An 18761-nucleotide genomic window follows, 5' to 3' on the forward strand; every position below is an offset into this window, starting at 1 on the left:
CTGTCCTTACCTGTAGTTATCTGTCTCTCTCCCCCTGTCCTTACCTGTAGTTATCTGTCTCTCTCCCCCTGTCCTTACCTGTAGTTACCTGTGTCTCTCTCCCTGTCCTTACCTGTAGTTATCTGTCTCTCTCTCCCTGTCCTTACCTGTAGTTATCTGTCTCTCTCTCCCTGTCCTTACCTGTAGTTATCTGTCTCTCTCTCCCTGTCCTTACCTGTAGTTATCTGTCTCTCTCTCCCTGTCCTTACCTGTAGTTATCTGTCTCCCTCCCCCTGTCCTTACCTGTAGTTACCTGTGTCTCTCTCCCTGTCCTTACCTGTAGTTATCTGTCTCTCTCTCCCTGTCCTTACCTGTAGTTATCTGTCTCCCTCCCCCTGTCCTTACCTGTAGTTACCTGTCTCCCTCCCCCTGTCCTTACCTGTAGTTATCTGTCTCTCTCCCCCTGTCCTTACCTGTAGTTATCTGTCTCCCTCCCCCTGTCCTTACCTGTAGTTACCTGTCTCCCTCCCCCTGTCCTTACCTGTAGTTATCTGTCTCTCTCTCCCTGTCCTTACCTGTAGTTATCTGTCTCTCTCTCCCTGTCCTTACCTGTAGTTACCTGTCTCTCTCTCCCTGTCCTTACCTGTAGTTACCTGTCTCTCTCTACCTGTCCTTACCTGTAGTTATCTGTCTCTCTCTCCCTGTCCTTACCTGTAGTTACCTGTGTCTCTCTCTCCCTGTCCTTACCTGTAGTTACCTGTGTCTCTCTCTCCCTGTCCTTACCTGTAGTTACCAGTGTCTCTCTCTCCTTGTCCTTACCTGTAGTTACCTGTCTCTCTCTCTCTCTGTCCTTACCTGTAGTTACCTGTCTCTCTCTCCCTGTCCTTACCTGTAGTTACCTGTCTCTCTCTCCTTGTCCTTACCTGTAGTTACCTGATAGTGTGATTGTGATAGCCAGATGGGATGGAAAAGAGATTGCCTTATTATCAAAATCAAATTCAGATCTAACTTGGCATGACAAACCAAATTGTGTTGGCAGTGCTTAGTATCCAAGTACATAAACACACAAATGGCAGTGATATAAAAAGAAAAATGACCATCATTTATGCTACTTAGCAAATCAATACCTCCGCTGGCCTTGAGCCAGTAATGCTGATTGGAGTTTAAGTTTAAGGGGAGAGGGAGCCAGCTTGAGTGTATGGTTTATAATAATTAATAATAATGTATTATAATAAGTGGAGGGAAGATATGCAGTGATATAATTTATTACATTTTCACTTATTGTCTTGACTTATGAGCTTTGACTTATGAATCATGGCAATATTGCCCATATCCATACACCAGCCCCACACGTCTTCCTGACCACCCAGAACGACAGGCAGAGAGTTCCCCGGGGGACCATGCATGCGACGCACTGCATACTTGCAGCAATGGCAGTTAGGCAGAAATCCCCTGGAGATGTGCGATGGGCCAGGGCGCTATTCTGAGTGTGGAGGCTGTGTTGCCAGAGAGCGTTGTCACGGTAACCTGCTACCAAGCCTTTTCTTTACCGCATCCTACCGTGCTCGCCAGGGAGCTAGCCTAGCTGCGCCCGCTACGCACATTAACCCCAAAAAACTATCCTGTCCATTTGAAACAGATTGCACAGCACCCGGAGAACGGAAAACGAGAAGAGAGGTGGATGAACAGAGAGGAACGGCTCTCAAAGGATACAAATTCGCTATATATTGCTGGCGAGGGGTACAATTTTATGCACCTGTAGTTTACCACCTTTGTGACAAACATTTATACCTTTTTAGGCACTTTACGTACCTTTTATTTTTGTGTGTATAGTGTGTGTGTATAGAGTGTATGTGCATGTGTGTATATTGTGCATTGTGTGCATACTGTGTGCTTTGTGTTTAGTGTGTGTGTGTATAATGTGTGTATAGTGAGTGAGGGTGTTTTGTGTGTGTATATAGTATGTGTATAGCGTGTGTATAGTGTGTGTGTGTGTGTGTAGTGTGTATAGTGTTTGTGTGTATAGTGTGTGTATAGTGTGAGTGTGTGTGTGTGAGTGTGTGTGTAATGTGTGTGTGAGTGAGTGAGTGTGTGTGTGTGTGTGTGTGCTGTGTGTGTGTGTGTGTGCTGTGTGTGTGTGTGTGTGTGTGTGTGAGTGTGTGTGTATAGTGTGTGAGTGTGAGTGTGTGTGTGCGCTGTGTGCTGTGTGTGTGTGTGTGTGTGTTTACATTACATTATTGTAATGTGTGTGTGTGTGTGTGCTGTGTGTATGAGTGAGTGTGTGTGTGTGTGTGTGTAGTGTGTGAGGGTGCTGGGCTGTTTCTCTGTTTCTCTCTCCACCCTTCCTTTCATCCATCCTGCCAATCCCTCCATCTCTCCCTGAGGACTGGGCTTTGTGTCTTAAGCTGGTACGACTAGGCACGTCTGTGTGTGTGTGTATGTGTGTGTGAGTGTGTGTGAGTGTGTGTGAGTGTGTGTGTGTGTGTGTGTGTGTGTGTGTGTGTGCGTTACTGAAGGGGTGAATTTAAAAAGGTTATTCTAGTTTTGTTTTTCACCAGAAAAAAACCCAGTGCTCTCCTCCGAATTCAGATTCAAATGCAAATGATTCCCCTGGCAGGGATTGGGTTTATATCAGCGCGCAGCGCACACACAGCACACAGCACACACACACACACACACACACACACACACACACACACACACACTCACACACACACACACACACACACACACACACACACACACACACACACAGCACACAGCAGACACACACACACACACACACACACACACAGCACACAGCGCACAGCAGACACACACACACACACACACACACACACACTACACACACACACACAGCACACAGCACACAGCACACACACACACACACACACACACTATACACACACTACACACACACACACACACACACACACACATGCTATACACAGCACACACACACACACACAGAAACCACACAACACACACACTCACACATACACACACCACACAGCACACGCACACTCACACACAGCACACACACAGCACACACACTCACACACACACACACACACACACACACACACACACACACACTCACACACACACACACACACTCACACACACACACACACACACACACACACACTCACACACACACACACTCACACACACACACACACACACACACACACACACTCACACACACACACACACACACACACACACAGCACAGCTCAGTTTGTGTATGCGGAGCAGGCCGTGTGTACATTCTCCATTTACACTCAAGTATGAACTGCATTAGCTCTCTCTCTCACCCTCTCTCCTTCTCCCTCTCTCACTCCTCCCTCCCTCTCCCTCTCTATCTCACTCTTTCTCACTCCCCTCCTCCCTCCCTCTCTCTCACTCCTCTCTCTCTCTCTCACTCCTCCCTCCCTCTCCCTCTCTATCTCACTCTCTCTCACTCCCCTCCTCCCTCCCTCTCTCTCTCACTCCCCTCCTCTCTCACTCCTCTTTCTCTCTCACTCCCCTCCTCCCTCTCTCACTCCTCCCTCCCTCTCCCTCTCTATCTCACTCTCTCTCACTCCCCTCCTCTCTCACTCCCCTCCGCCCTCTCTCTCTCTCACTCCTCTCTCTCTCTCTCTCTCTCTCACTCCCCTCCTCTCTCTCTCTCTCTCTCTCTCTCTCACTCCCCTCCTCTCTCTCTCTCTGCAGCATATGGGTAAATATCAGATTAATTTCAGTTTATTGTTGTTATGCTCTCTAATACAGATTAATAATTACAGATCTGTAATATTCTAAAATAAAAGTATGGTAATAATGAACTCAAGGACAGGTTCTTCAGATCAGAGACATATTGCATTGTGATTATGGTGGCTGGACATTTTCCTCATAAGATTTACAGTTTTTCATTCTTTGAGAAACTTTATAATGTGGACAAATATTTGGAAATATATTCGTAATTCTTTAATATTTTATGCAGTTCATCTCGACCTCTCTTGCAGAATTATACATCATAAATTATGTTTATAAATGATAAAGGCCAGATTCTAACTGGAATATTTAACTGTGAATGTCATCTTCTGTGCTACACGGAAATGCTGTGACTGCCATGCCCAGGTGAATATAATTATATATTATATATTATATATTATATATTATATATTATATATATAATTCAGCACTGGAGCTAGGAGTTGCTTGAGGTTGCCTAACCGTTCTACAGTGACCCGTGTTTGAGGTACAACAGCACCAGATCATCTGCTTAAAAATACCAGGAGCTGCTAATTGTTCCAAGAAAGCTGACGTTGTATTTTGAACAACGCTAGACTCCACAATGTTCAGAATCTTAAAGTATGACTTGAACTCTCTCCTTGTATTGTTCATTTTGTTCAGCAAACCTGTTTTCTGTGTACTTTAATTGAGATGTGTCATTTACTCAAAGTATACTTTTCCCACTTTGAAAAATGCTACGGAAGAGACCTTGCAGCCAAATGCAAGCAGAAACCTTCAATTTCACATTGTGTTTTTAAGGGACGTTATAAGTCTTGTGTTGGGGTTTACTGGAGTCAGACTGTGGGGGATCTGGGCCTGTTATTCCAGATGTCAAGGAGGCAGCTATGACTCACTTACCAGGGTTAATAACGTAAACATAACGCTCTGCAGCTCCGTAGTGCTGAACATCAAAATCTCATTTCTAATGCTGTCAGAAACACACATTTTGTTTTTTCACTACAAATGGGAGTTGTCAGTTTTCAGTCCATGAGATTGGGTTATCTAGTGGATTTTGATCATTTTTAATTGAAGATTCAAGAATATGTCTCCCTTTCTCTATCTCTCTCTCACTCTCTCTCCCAGTCCCACAGATTCATCTTTGATGTGTCTGTCACACTGTGAGAAAGGATGTATGATTAATGGTCGAATGATTAATTTTATGTTGATTCTGAAATCGACAGAGGTGAAGGATCAGGGGCCTGAGCTGATGGTGGTGTTTTAGCCATTTTAGAAATGAGGTTTGCTGCCCAGGAATGTCAGGACTCTGTAAAAGAACAGGCAGGCTTGGAGTGCTGGTGTGACAGATCCAGACATTTCTGTGTGGAGAATGAGGAGGGGGCAAGGATGGCATTGTAAACAATGTTTACAGAAAACTATTTCTTTGTCCTCCTGGGTGTATTTGTTTTTCGTGTGTTCTTTTATTGGTTCTTAAATCCAACATTTGAAACCATGTGCTGACTGATTTAACAGCCTGACTTAATCTGTAAGCATCAGGCTGTGAACAATATAAAGCAGAGGGGATTAAAAGTCTCTCCCTCTCTCCTTCTCCCTCTCTCTCTCCCTCTACCTCCGTCTCTCCCTCTCTCCCTCTCTCTCCCCCTCTCCCTCCCTCTCTCTCTCCCTCTCTCCCTCTCTCTCTACAGGAAGATGATTGAGATAAAGATCATCGATGATGAGGAATATGAGAAGAATAAAACCTTCACCATTCACCTGGGTGAACCCATCCTGCTGGAGATTGGACAGAGGCACGGTGAGGGGGGGGGCGGGGGCTGCGTTAGAGACAACCCAGATGTACATCTATAGTATGTACTGTATGTTAATCAAAGACTTCATAAAGTGCACATCTACATTTAAGAGGACATACAGGACATGCAATTTACCTTTCAGCCACACTGGCTGGTGCAGCCTAAGACTCACAGGGCAATTTTACTGTTTAACCAACAATTAGAATAGAACTGAGCCTCGATACCAAGTAATGAGTGGTGACGAGACAAACTTAATCGCTGCAGATAATATGTACCGGCATTTGGCTGGTGTTCATTTCAAACCCTGAATTCATGATAATAGCAATAATAGCAATCTGTTATTTAGCTGACGCTTTTATCCAAAGTGACCCACAGTTGATTAGACTCAGCTGGGGGCAATTGTCACGGCGGAGGGACAGAGGAACCAGAAGCAGACACAGGGGTGTGGAAAATGGCAGGTTTACTAGCCGATGAAGGGGCAGCTAGAGCGTAATCACAAACAGGCCAAGTTCAAAAACCAGGGGGTCAATCCACAGGAAAAAGTACAAAAGCAGATCCAACAGAAGAGTCCATAAATCAGGCAGGGGTCAAGCAGAGGAAATCCGACAATAAACAGGGCAAGGGCTTGGGAAAACAAGGCTCGAGAAAACAAGGCTTGGGAAAACAAGGCTCAGGAATAAGGAGGCTAGAACAGGAGGAAGGAATAAACAGGAGAAGACGAACTAGCAAGGTACAACTGAAAAGGACCGGTATAAATACACAGGGGAATGAGACAAACTAGGGGGGCATGGGAGTGAGGGCGGTCTAACAAATAAACATCAGGTGAGGCACATGAAAGGGTAATGGGACAATAACGAGGGGGAAACGAAAACGCGGACTGGATTCACAAAGACACACATGTAATACAAACGGCTCCGGACTAGGGAGTACACAATTGCAGAGAATCAAGAGATGCAGAGATACGGAGAGACAGGTGCGAATACTTCGCTGAAACTAAGCAAGTCATCAGTGATAGACTAGGGAGGTGGAGTTACAGAACAGAATTGAAACTGGAGATACGTTAGTAAGTTAGTTAAGTGATTTAAATTACAAATACCTAAAACAAGTGAATGTTAGTTTGTTAGTTTGACAAACATATTAGTGTGTTAGTATAATTAGTACTGTACAACTTTTATGTTAGTTGGGATTAGTATATTAGTGCTATGTACAAACATGAAATGGAGAGAAAGCAGGAAGTAAGGAATGCAAGATTGGAAGGAAGGTTGAACCCCGGAACTACCGTAAACACCCGAATAGTGGGGCACGCAGACAGGGGAGTGACTGGGCTAGTAAACATTCAGACTCAGACATCACAGGGGAGTGACTGGGCTAGTAAACATTAAGACTCAGACATCACAGGGGAAGACGAGTGCAAAGACTAATGAATATCAAAACAGAACACCAGACATGAATATGAACAATAATAACGATAATAAACAATGATAAACTAACAGACAGAAAACAGGAACATAACAGCAATCCCCCTGGAGGAACATGGGGTTGCTGTGCGGATCTTATTGCGGTCCAGGCTGCCCCCATGATGAAGCGCTGTGGCGTACGGATGATGATCTGTGTGTACCTTGCTGCTGGTGTTGATGGCGCGAGGTGCTGGGGTGCGATCTCGTTAGAATAGAGGGTTATGGGTAGTTTAACGATGTTCTGTCTGTGGGGTATGTCTGCTGCTCAGCCATTTTACAGCACGCTACTGCCTACTGCCAGCACTCTCACTGCCTTCAGCAAGACTTCCTCATCTGCTTTCTCTCTCTCTCCCTCTCCCTCTCTTTCCCTTTCTCTTTCCCCCCTCTCTCTCTCCCTCTCCCTCTCTTTCCCTTTCTCTCTCTCCCCCCCTCTCTCTCCCTCTCCCTCTCTTTCCCTTTCTCTTTCTTTCCCCCCCCTCTCTCTGTCTCCTTCTCCCTCTCTTTCCCTTTCTCTCTCTTCCCCCCCCCTCTCTCTCTCTCTCTTTCTCTAAGTATTGTATTATTGGTTTATCCTTGTATTACTGGAGGTCTGCTTTGTGATTGGTTTATAGTGATTAATTGGTTTTATTGTGCGTTTTATTTGTTCATCCTTTTGGTGTTTTAAAGCTATTCTAGGAACATTGTTATGGTTTGAGGGAGATGGTATATTTATGATATATATTATCTCTCTCTCTCTCTCCATGTAATCTATTTCTCTTTCTCTCTCTCTCTCCATTTTGTTTTCTCTCTCAAATTCAAAATAAAAGTGCTTTATTTGCATGACAAAAGTAGCATTTGTCTTGCCAAATCATGGCAAGGAACATGTTGAAACATCAGATTACAAACAACGAATAATAACATAAATAATATGATTCCGTACAATAGCATACATAATAGGCTATGTGGCTATGTTTCTCTCTCTCTCCCCCTCCCTCTCCCCGCCCTCTCCCCCTCTCTCCCCCTCTCTCTCCTTCTTCCCACCCTCTCCCCCTCTCTCCCTCTCCCCCTCCCCCTCCCCACCCTCTCCCCCTCTCTCTCCTTCGTTCCGCCCTCTCCCCCTCTCTCTCCCCCTCCCTCTTCCCACCCTCTCCCCCTCTCTCTCTCCCTCTCTCTCTCTCTCTCCCCCTCCCTCTTCCCACCCTCTCCCCCTCTCTCTCTCCCTCTCTCTCTCTCTCTCCCCCTCCCTCTCCCCACCCTCCCCCCCTCTCTCTCCCCCTCCCTCTCCTTCTTTCCAACCCTTGCAGTCCCACTCCATCTCAATGAGGTGAAACGATAAAGATCATTAATTGCCGTTGTCATTATTAGTAGTAGTGGCAGCATAATTATGCACATCATTTATGTGGCATAAATGATGTGCATAAATGGGGGCGCGGGGGTGGGGGGCGTGGGGAAGGGGGGGTGGTTTATATTTCATGTGGCTGTCCGTGGCGACTCATTTGCATATGCCCCGCCCCCCTCCTCAGGGGACACCAATGAGAACAAGCCGCCGGTGGGGCTGGAGGAGGAGGAGGTGGCTAAGATGGGCTGCCCCAGCCTGGGGGAACACACTCACCTGGAGGTGGTGATCGAGGAGTCCTACGAGTTCAAGGTAAAGGGCACCCCCCCGGGGTGCAGCGGTGTGGGGACCGGACAGAAGGGCCCTGCCTCTCCCTGTGTTAGCATTAGCATTACCTGCCCTGCCTCTCTCTCCCTGTGTTAGCATTAGCATTACCTGCCCTGCCTCTCTCTCCCTGTGTTAGCATTAGCATTACCTGCCCTGCCTCTCTCTCCCTGTGTTAGCATTAGCATTACCTGCCCTGCCTCTCTCTCCCTGTGTTAGCATTAGCATTACCTGCCCTGCCTCTCTCCCTGTGTTAGCATTAGCATTACCTGCCCTGCCTCTCTCCCTGTGTTAGCATTAGCATTACATGCCCTGCCTCTCTCCCTGTGTTAGCATTAGCATTACATGCCCTGCCTCTCTCCCTGCATTAGCATTAGCATTACATGCCCTGCCTCTCTCCCTGCATTAGCATTAGCATTACATGCCCTGCCTCTCTCCCTGCATTAGCATTAGCATTACCTTCCCTGCCTCTCTCCCTGCATTAGCATTAGCATTACATGCCCTGCCTCTCTCCCTGCATTAGCATTAGCATTACATGCCCTGCCTCTCTCCCTGCATTAGCATTAGCATTCCCTGCTCGTTCAGAAGGGGGGGGGGCAGCTGCAGGTTGGGCTGGGGCTTGGACCTGCTCCCCCCCCATCCCAGAGAGAGGGGGCGTCTGCTTTATATTCCACACCATCATCCTGCCCGCAAGCAGCTGCTCTGTGAATGCTGCTGTGTTTAGCCATCCAAGCACCAGTGTGTGGTGTGTGTGGTAATTCTAACAGTGTGTGTGTGTGTGTGTGGTAATTCTAACAGTGTGTGTGTGTGTTTGTACAGAACACGGTGGATAAGCTGATAAAGAAGACGAACCTGGCTCTGGTGGTTGGGAGCAGCAGCTGGCGAGAGCAGTTTGTGAGTGCAGTCACAGTCAGCGCAGGTAAGACTGAGTGAGTGCAGTCACAGTCCTGTAGTACTATATATATATATATATACAGTCCTGTAACACTATATATACACAGTCCTGTAGTACTATATATACATACAGTCCTGTAGTACTATATATACATACAGTCCTGTGGTACTATATATATATACAGTCCTGTGGTACTATATATATATATACAGTCCTGTAGTACTATATATATATACAGTCCTGTAGTACTATATATATACACAGTCCTGTAGTACTATATATATATATATAGTCCTGTAGTACTATATATACACAGTCCTGTAGTACTATATATATATACAGTCCTGTAGTACTATATATATATACAGTCCTGTAGTACTATATATATATACAGTCCTGTAGTACAATATACATAAACAGTCCTGTAGTACTATATATATATATACAGTCCTGTGCAGAACATTCTGTACAGATACGATTCTTTCAAAAATAATGCAAAGAAAGATCCTAAATAAACGTACAATACATTTTACATAACATTTCAGTCATTTGGCAGAATAGTTCAAAACTGAATCAAATCAATATTTTTTGTGACCACCCTTCAGTGTTAAAACTGCATCTCTTCTCTGCAGTTCTATAAGACAATCAGCAGGGAGGTTGTTCCAAGCATGTTGGAGAACTTGCCACAGTTTTTCTGCAGACTTTGGTTGGCTCCTTGCTTCCGATCACAGCCTGCTTTGATCAAGTTTTTATGTAAAAAGTAGTCAATTGCTTACAGTAATATGTTACTTTAAAAAAATTAAATGCAAAAATGTCTATAAAATTAAATATTTTGGAAAATGAATATATGGAAATCTCAAATGTGTTCTTGTATACTAACACACACAAACAAATAAATGTATATATAATAAATATATGTAATAAAGTCTAGAGTGACTAAGACTTCTGCACAGTACTGTACCTGTACCGCAGTGTTTCTCAGTCACAGTGTCTCTCTCTCAGTCACAGTGTCTCAGTCACAGTGTCTCTCTCTCAGTCACAGTATCTCTCTCTCAGTCACAGTGTCTCAGTCACAGTGTCCCTCTCTCAGTCACAGTGTCCCTCTCTCAGTCACAGTGTCTCTCTCTCAGTCACAGTGTCTCAGTCACAGTGTGCCTCTCTCAGTCACAGTGTCCCTCTCTCAGTCACAGTGTCTCAGTCACAGTGTCTCTCTCTCAGTCACAGTGTCTCAGTCACAGTGTCTCTCTCTCAGTCACAGTGTCTCTCTCTCAGTCACAGTGTCTCTCTCAGTCACAGTGTCTCAGTCACAGTGTCCCTCTCTCAGTCACAGTGTCTCTCTCTCAGTCAGAGTGTCTCAGTCACAGTGTCCCTCTCTCAGTCACAGTGTCTCTCTCTCAGTCACAGTGTCTCTCTCAGTCACAGTGTCTCAGTCACAGTGTCTCTCTCTCAGTCACAGTGTCTCTCTCTCAGTCACAGTGTCTCTCTCTCAGTCACAGTGTCTCTCTTTCAGTCACAGTGTCTCTCTCTCAGTCACAGTGTCTCTCTCTCAGTCACAGTGTCTCTCTCTCAGTCACAGTGTCTCTCTCTCAGTCACAGTGTCTCTCTTTCAGTCACAGTGTCTCTCTCTCAGTCACAGTGTCTCTCTCTCAGTCACAGTGTCTCTCTTTCAGTCACAGTGTCTCTCTCTCAGTCACAGTGTCTCTCTCTCAGTCACAGTGTCTCAGTCACAGTGTCCCTCTCTTAGTAACAGTGTCCCTCTCTCAGTCACAGTGTCTCTCTTTCAGTCACAGTATCTCTCTCTCAGTCACAGTGTCTCTCTCTCAGTCACAGTATCTCTCTCTCAGTCACAGTGTCTCAGTCACAGTGTCTCTCTCTCAGTCACAGTGTCTCAGTCACAGTGTCTCTCTCTCAGTCACAGTGTCTCAGTCACAGTGTCTCTCTCTCAGTCACAGTGTTTCTCTCAGTCACAGTGTCTCTCTCCCAGTCACAGTGTCTCTCTCTTAGTCACAGTGTCTCAGTCTCAGTCACAGTGTTTCTCTCAGTCACAGTGTCTCTCTCTTAGTCACAGTGTCTCTGTCAGTGTTTCTCTCAGTCACAGTGTCTCTCTCTCAGTCACAGTGTCTCACTTTCAGTCACAGTGTCTCTCTCTTAGTCACAGTGTAACACACACAAACAAATAAATGTATATATAATAAATATATATAATAAAGTCTAGAGTGACTAAGACTTCTGCAAAGTACTGTACCTGTACCGCAGTGTTTCTCAGTCACAGTGTCTCTCTCTCAGTCACAGTGTCTCAGTCACAGTGTGCCTCTCTCAGTCACAGTGTCCCTCTCTCAGTCACAGTGTCTCTCTCTCAGTCACAGTGTCTCTCTTTCAGTCACAGTATCTCTCTCTCAGTCACAGTGTCTCAGTCACAGTGTCTCTCTCAGTCACAATGTCTCTCTCAGTCACAGTGTCTCTCTCTCAGTCACAGTGTCCCTCTCTCAGTCACAGTGTCTCTCTCTCAGTCACAGTGTCCCTCTCTCAGTCACAGTGTCTCTCTCTCAGTCACAGTGTCTCAGTCACAGTGTCTCTCTCTCAGTCACAGTGTCTCAGTCACAGTGTTTCTCTCAGTCACAGTGTCTCAGTCACAGTGTCTCTCTCTCAGTCACAGTGTCTCAGTCACAGTGTCTCTCTCTCAGTCACAGTGTCTCAGTCACAGTGTCTCTCTCTTAGTCACAGTGTCTCTCTCTCAGTCACAGTGTCTCTCTCTTAGTCACAGTGTCTCAGTCTCAGTCACAGTGTTTCTCTCAGTCACAGTGTCTCTCTCTTAGTCACAGTGTCTCTGTCAGTGTTTCTCTCAGTCACAGTGTCTCTCTTTCAGTCCCAGTGTCTCTCTCTTAGTCACAGTGTCTCAGTCACAGTGTCTCTCTCTTAGTCACAGTGTCTCTCTCTTAGTCACAGTGTCTCAGTCTCAGTCACAGTGTTTCTCTCAGTCACAGTGTCTCTCTCTTAGTCACAGTGTCTCAGTCACAGTGTTTCTCTCAGTCACAGTGTCTCTCTTTCAGTCACAGTGTCTCTCTCCCAGTCACAGTGTCTCAGTCACAGTGTTTCTCTCTCAGTCACAGTATCTCAGTCACAGTGTCTCAGTCACAGTGTTTCTCTCTCAGTCACAGTGTCTCTCTTTCAGTCACAGTGTCTCTCTTTCAGTCACAGTGTCTCTCTCCCAGTCACAGTGTTTCAGTCACAGTGTTTCTCTCTCAGTCACAGTATCTCAGTCACAGTGTCTCAGTCACAGTGTTTCTCTCTCAGTCACAGTGTCTCAGTCACAATGTCTCTCTCAGTCACAGTGTCTCTCTCTCAGTCACAGTGTCCCTCTCTCAGTCACAGTGTCTCAGTCACAGTGTCTCTCTCTCAGTCACAGTGTCTCAGTCACAGTGTCTCTCTCTCAGTCACAATGTCTCTCTCAGTCACAGTGTCTTTCTCTCAGTCACAGTGTCCCTCTCTCAGTCACAGTGTCTCTCTCTCAGTCACAGTGTCTCAGTCACAGTGTCTCTCTCTCAGTCACAGTGTCTCAGTCACAGTCACAGTGTCTCTCTCTCAGTCACAGTGTCTCTCTCAGTCACAGTGTCTCAGTCACAGTGTCTCTCTCGGTCACAGTGTCTCAGTCACAGTGTTTCTCTCTCAGTCACAGTGTCTCAGTCACACTGTCTCTCTCTCAGTCACAGTGTCTCAGTCACAGTGTTTCTCTCTCAGTCACAGTGTCTCAGTCACAGTGTCTCTCTCTTAGTCACAGTGTTTCTCTCTCAGTCACAGTGTCTCAGTCACAGTGTATCTCTCAGTCACAGTGTCTCAGTCACAGTGTTTCTCTCTCAGTCACAGTGTCTCAGTCACAGTGTCTCTCTCTCAGTCACAGTGTCTCAGTCACAGTGTCTCTCTCTTAGTCACAGTGTCTCTCTCTTAGTCACAGTGTCTCAGTCTCAGTCACAGTGTTTCTCTCAGTCACAGTGTCTCTCTCTTAGTCACAGTGTCTCAGTCACAGTGTTTCTCTCAGTCACAGTGTTTCTCTCTCAGTCACAGTGTCTCTCTCTCAGTCACAGTGTCTCAGTCACAGTGTCCCTCTCTCAGTCACAGTGTTTCTCTCTCAGTCACAGTGTCTCTCTCTTAGTCACAGTGTCCCTCTCTCAGTCACAGTGTTTCTCTCTCAGTCACAGTGTCTCTCTCTTAGTCACAGTGTCTCAGTCTCAGTCACAGTGTTTCTCTCAGTCACAGTGTCTCTCTCTCAGTCACAGTGTTCCTCTCAGTCACAGTGTTCACTGCTTTTGTCTCCATCAGTGTGCTTTTGTTTCTGAACCTTGTACAAACTCTGTTCCACATTCTTCATCCTGCCATTTGAGCCCAGTGTATTTCGGAGCAGAGATACTCAATTGACACAGAAAGAGCAGGTTGTCGAAGTTTGGTTGAACACAAGCCTTAGTTCTAGAGCATGTGCATAATCACCCCCGTCCCCCGTCCCAGGTGACGATGACGAGGAGGAGAGCGGCGAAGAGCGGCTGCCCTCCTGCTTCGACTACATCATGCACTTCCTGACGGTGTTCTGGAAGGTTCTGTTCGCCTTCGTGCCGCCCACGGAGTACTGGAACGGCTGGGCCTGCTTCATGGTGTCCATCTCGCTGATCGGCGTGCTGACGGCCGTCACCGGAGACCTGGCCTCCCACTTCGGCTGCACCATCGGCCTGAAGGACTCCGTCACGGCCGTGGTGTTCGTGGCCCTGGGGACGTCTGTCCCAGGTCTGCCTCCCTCTCTCCCTCTCTTTCTCTCTCTCCCTCTGCCTCCCTCTCTTTCTCTCTCTCCCTCTGCCTCCCTCTCTCCCTCTGCCTCCCTCTCTCCCTCTCTTTCTCTCTCTCCCTCTGCCTCCCTCTCTCCCGCTGCCTCTCTCTCTCTCTCTCTCTCTTTCTCTCTTTAAGAAGGGTGCAGAATAAAAATATAATAATGACATTAATTACAGATTAACCGCGTGGTCTGCTGCCCACACCCTGAGGCGATGCTGCCTTTATTCTCATTTTCAATTTGCAGCTTCAAGGTGCTTTACTGGCATGAGATTACACAGGTCCCTCTCTCTCTCTCCCTCTCCCCCCCTCTCTCTCTCTCTCTCTCACTCCCACCCTCTCTCTCTCTCTCACTCCCCCCCTCTCTCCCCCTCTCTTCTCTCTCTTTCTTTTATTCCTCTTCAGTTGACTCTTTCTCTCAGGCTGCTGTGAAGCTGTTTCCTGTAGCTGTCTTTTCTAATAACCTGCTCCCCCACTTTTTTCCTCTTCTTTTCCTTTTTTCTCTTCTTTTCCTCCTTTCTTTCCTCCTCTCTTCTTCTGTGTGCCACCCTTTATTCTTCTCTATCTCCTTCCACCCCTTCTTTTCTCTCTCCTTCCCACCCCCTTCTCTCCATCCCACCCCCCACCCCCCCTCTCTCTGTCCATCCCACCCCCCACCCCTCCTCTCTCTCTCCATCCCACCCCCCCTCTCTCCCTCCATCCCACCCCCCCTCTCTCTCTCCATCCCACCCCCCCTCTCTCTCCATCCCACCCCCCCCTCTCTCTCTCCATCCCACCCCCCCTCTCTCTCCATCCCACCCCCCCCTCTCTCTCCATCCCATCCCACCCCCCCTCTCTCTGTTCATCCCACCCCCCACCCCTCCTCTCTCTCTCCATCCCACCCCCCCTCTCTCCCTCCATCCCATCCCACCCCCCCCCTTCTCTCCACCCCCCCACCCCCCCTCTCTCCACCCCCCCACCCCCCTCTCTCTGTCCATCCCACCCCCCCTCTCTCTCTCCATCCCACCCCTCTCTCTCTCCCTCCATCCCACCCCCCACCCCTCTCTCTCTCCCTCCATCCCACCCCCCACCCCTCCTCTCTCTCTCCATCCCACCCCCCCTCTCTCCCTCCATCCCATCCCACCCCCCCTCTCTCTGTCCATCCCACCCCCCCCTCTCTCTCCATCCCACCCCTCTCTCTCTCCCTCCATCCCACCCCCCTCTCTCAGACACCTTTGCCAGTAAGGTGGCAGCGATCCAGGACCAGTATGCGGATGCATCGATCGGGAACGTGACGGGCAGTAACGCGGTGAACGTGTTCCTGGGCATCGGCGTGGCGTGGACCATCGCGGCCGTGTACTGGCGCAGCCAGGGGAAGGTGTTCCGGGTGGACCCGGGCTCGCTGGCCTTCTCGGTGACGCTGTTCACGGGGCTGGCGGTGCTGAGCGTGCTGGTGCTGCTGTACCGGCGCCGGGCCTCTGTTGCGGGCGGGGAGCTGGGCGGCCCGCGGCCCTGCAAGCTCCTCACCTCGCTGGGCTTCGTCTCGCTGTGGCTGCTGTACATCCTGCTGGCCGCCCTGGAGGCCTACTGCCACGTGCCTGGGTTCTGAGCCACGCCCAACGCCCACGCCCAACACCCAACGCCCACGCCCAACGCCCAACACCCAACACCCGCCCAACACCCAACAACCACGCCCAACGCCCGGCACAACACCCAACGCCCACGCCCAATGCCCGCCCAACACCCAACGCCCACGCCCAATGCCCGCCCAACATCCAACAGCCATGCCCAACGCCCGCCCAACACCCAACGCCCGCCCAACACCCAACACCACGCCCAACGCCCGCCCAACACCCAACAGCCACGCTCAACAGCCACGCCCAACACCCAACAGCCACGCCCAACGCCCACCCAACAGCCACGCCCAACACCCAACACCCAACGCCATGCCCAATGCCACAGCCAACACCACACCCAGTGCCCAACGCCACGCCTAACATCGCGCCCAACACCCAGTGCCACGCCCAAAGCCACGCCCAACAGCCATGGCCATTAAACCCTGTCCATGAGCCCCGCCCTTTATCCCCGCCTGTTTGCCCCACCTGTTAGCTCAGCCCAAAATCCCCAGCCAACACTGCAATAAACAAAAAAAAACGAATTAACTATAATAAGTATTTTAGTCCTATATTGAGACTTAAAATCATATAAAGCGATAAAATTTGATTAAATTTCACTTGTCAAGAAAACAAGCTAATATTTTCTACTTGAGAGGAAAAAGCAAGATCTCAAGTCTTACTACAAGAGGAAAACACTTGTTTGACACAGTTTTTGCTTTGAATGTCCTACCAATAATTCCTGCCTGCAAGCCCCGCCCACAGCAGCTCCCACCCATAAGCCCCGCCCATTAGACCCAACCCTTATCTCATGCTCACCCTCCACTCCCTGCCCTCAACTGCCCGATCCTGCCCCCTCTCACCCCCTCTTACCCCCTCCTGCTCCCAGACTCCACCCCCTCGGGTGGTTATATCATGAAGCCCCACACCCTCTTTTTCCATTGGACAGCCACACCCAGTTAAGTCTACAGGAAGTTGGGGAGGGGCATGACACAGGAAGTCGGGGCTGGGGTATGATCTCTTAATTGCCCTGCCCTGCTGAAGCAGTGCCACTGCCCCCCCCAGCCATGTTTATAGAGCCATGTTTTTCAGAGCCCCTCCCAACCCAAAAACAGACCCTTATATAGCCATGTTTTTCAGCGTCATGTGATCATTGTGTTGTTGTGGTATTTAACAAATACAAATGAAACGATCATGAAGTGATCACCAAAAAAAAAAAAAAAAAAAAAAAAAAAAAACTGATACGCAATGAACCTGAAAAACAGATGGAGGGAGAGAGGAATAAAGGGATGGGTCTTCAGTGTGTTACCTGAGCAGAGCGTTTTCAGGCCCCATGTACCTGCCGACCTGCGTCACACCTGAACCCTCGGGCCTTCTGAGGAAACTCGTAGAACTGAAATGTATCTTCTGATGATGATGATGATGATGATGATGATTATGGTGATGGTGATGAAAACGATGACAATGGCAGTATTGATTATCTGTATATTATCTTCTTTATATAATACATGTTAATGCCAATATCTGCATATGTACGAGTGTGCCTATGTGTGCGTGCATGTGCGCGTGTGTGTGTGTGTGTGTGTGTGTGTGTGCGTGCTTGTGAGTGTGCCTGTCTTTATAACATAACATAACATCACATAATGGCGAGAACAGGCCATTCAGCCCAGCAGTGCTCACCATTTCCTGCCCCTAAGTGTACCTACTGCTGAGTTTGCCTAAAAGCTAAATAGTATCCAGCACCGTATCAAGCCTGTACTTTACGTTTAGTTATACTGAATTTCATTTGCCAGGTTTCAGCCCATTCTCTGGATTCTGTTTAAATCTTCCTGGAGAACTTAAGTGGATTTCAAACTGTTAGCTAAACCTAGTTTTGTATCATCTGCAAATTTAACTGAGGTACTCTCAATGCCTCTGGCCCCAGCACTGCACCCTGTGGGACTCCCACAACACCCTGCTCAGATAACGTCCCTCCTATTACTACTCTTTGTGTTCTAATACATTACATGACAGTCATTTAGCAGACACGTTTCTCCAGTGTGACGTACGATGAAGTGTAAATCAGAACCAGGGATAGACCCTAGAGGAAAGTGCAGTTCTAAACCCACTCTGAAATGGCTCTTGCAATTCCTACCGTTCTACGGTGCTTTTTATGTGTGTGTGTGTTTGTGCGTGCCTGCCTGCATGCATGTGCGTATGTGTGTGTGTGCATGTGTGTGTGTGTGTGTGCATATGTACAGGGAGTGTGTACAGACAGTGTTCCTGTCATAATGTGAAAGCCCATTGGATGCCTGTGCTGTCTAGGCCACGCCCTCCAGGTCAGCAGCCAGGCCCTGCAACTTCCTGTCTGCAAACACCAGGAATGCTGGGAAAACAAAATGCTCTTCCAGCCCCAGTGCCCCTGGGTCAGACTGCACCAGAACCTTCCATGGTGGCTTCCAGAAACACAAACATTCCAAAAAAAAAGATTTATGTTTGAGCAGCACAAAGGTGACCGTCTGATTCCTCAAGCTTCCTGTCTGTCCCGAGCAGGAAACAGGAAGTACCAGCACTCTGACTGTGGGGCTTCCTGTCTGTCCCGAGCAGGAAACAGGAAGTACTACTACCCCGACTGTGTGGTTTCCTGTCCCGAGCAGGAAACGGGAAGTACCAGAACTCTGACTGTGGGGTTTCCTGTCAGAGCAGAAAACAGGAAGTACCAGCACTCTGACTGTGGGGTTTCACGGTTTCCTCATTTTCGAGAATCCAACTGCAAGGTGGAATTTGATAAAACAATCCAGGTCTCAAAGTGAGTCAAGGAAGTGAATGAAAATGTTTTTATTTTATTTTTCAAACACTTTATTTGACACTTCAGAGGTGTGGTCAGGC

The 18761-nt window shown here is 47.9% G+C and overlaps 1 protein-coding gene across 1 annotated transcript in view; it reads left to right on the forward strand.

Annotated features, from left to right (window-relative positions):
• LOC133120160 (sodium/calcium exchanger 1-like) overlaps positions 1–15889 on the forward strand; it is a 30304-nt gene extending 14415 nt beyond the window's left edge. The window contains exons 2-7 of the mRNA XM_061230233.1: positions 5397–5503; positions 8458–8582; positions 9414–9513; positions 13914–13916; positions 13990–14262; positions 15510–15889. Of these exons, the coding sequence (XP_061086217.1) occupies positions 5397–5503; positions 8458–8582; positions 9414–9513; positions 13914–13916; positions 13990–14262; positions 15510–15889 (988 nt within the window). The remainder of the gene's footprint in view (positions 1–5396; positions 5504–8457; positions 8583–9413; positions 9514–13913; positions 13917–13989; positions 14263–15509) is intronic.
• Positions 15890–18761: the final 2872 nt, after the last annotated feature.

The sequence above is a fragment of the Conger conger genome, unplaced genomic scaffold, assembly GCF_963514075.1.
Source record: "Conger conger unplaced genomic scaffold, fConCon1.1 SCAFFOLD_61, whole genome shotgun sequence".
In the NCBI taxonomy this organism is placed as follows: Eukaryota; Metazoa; Chordata; class Actinopteri; order Anguilliformes; family Congridae; genus Conger; species Conger conger.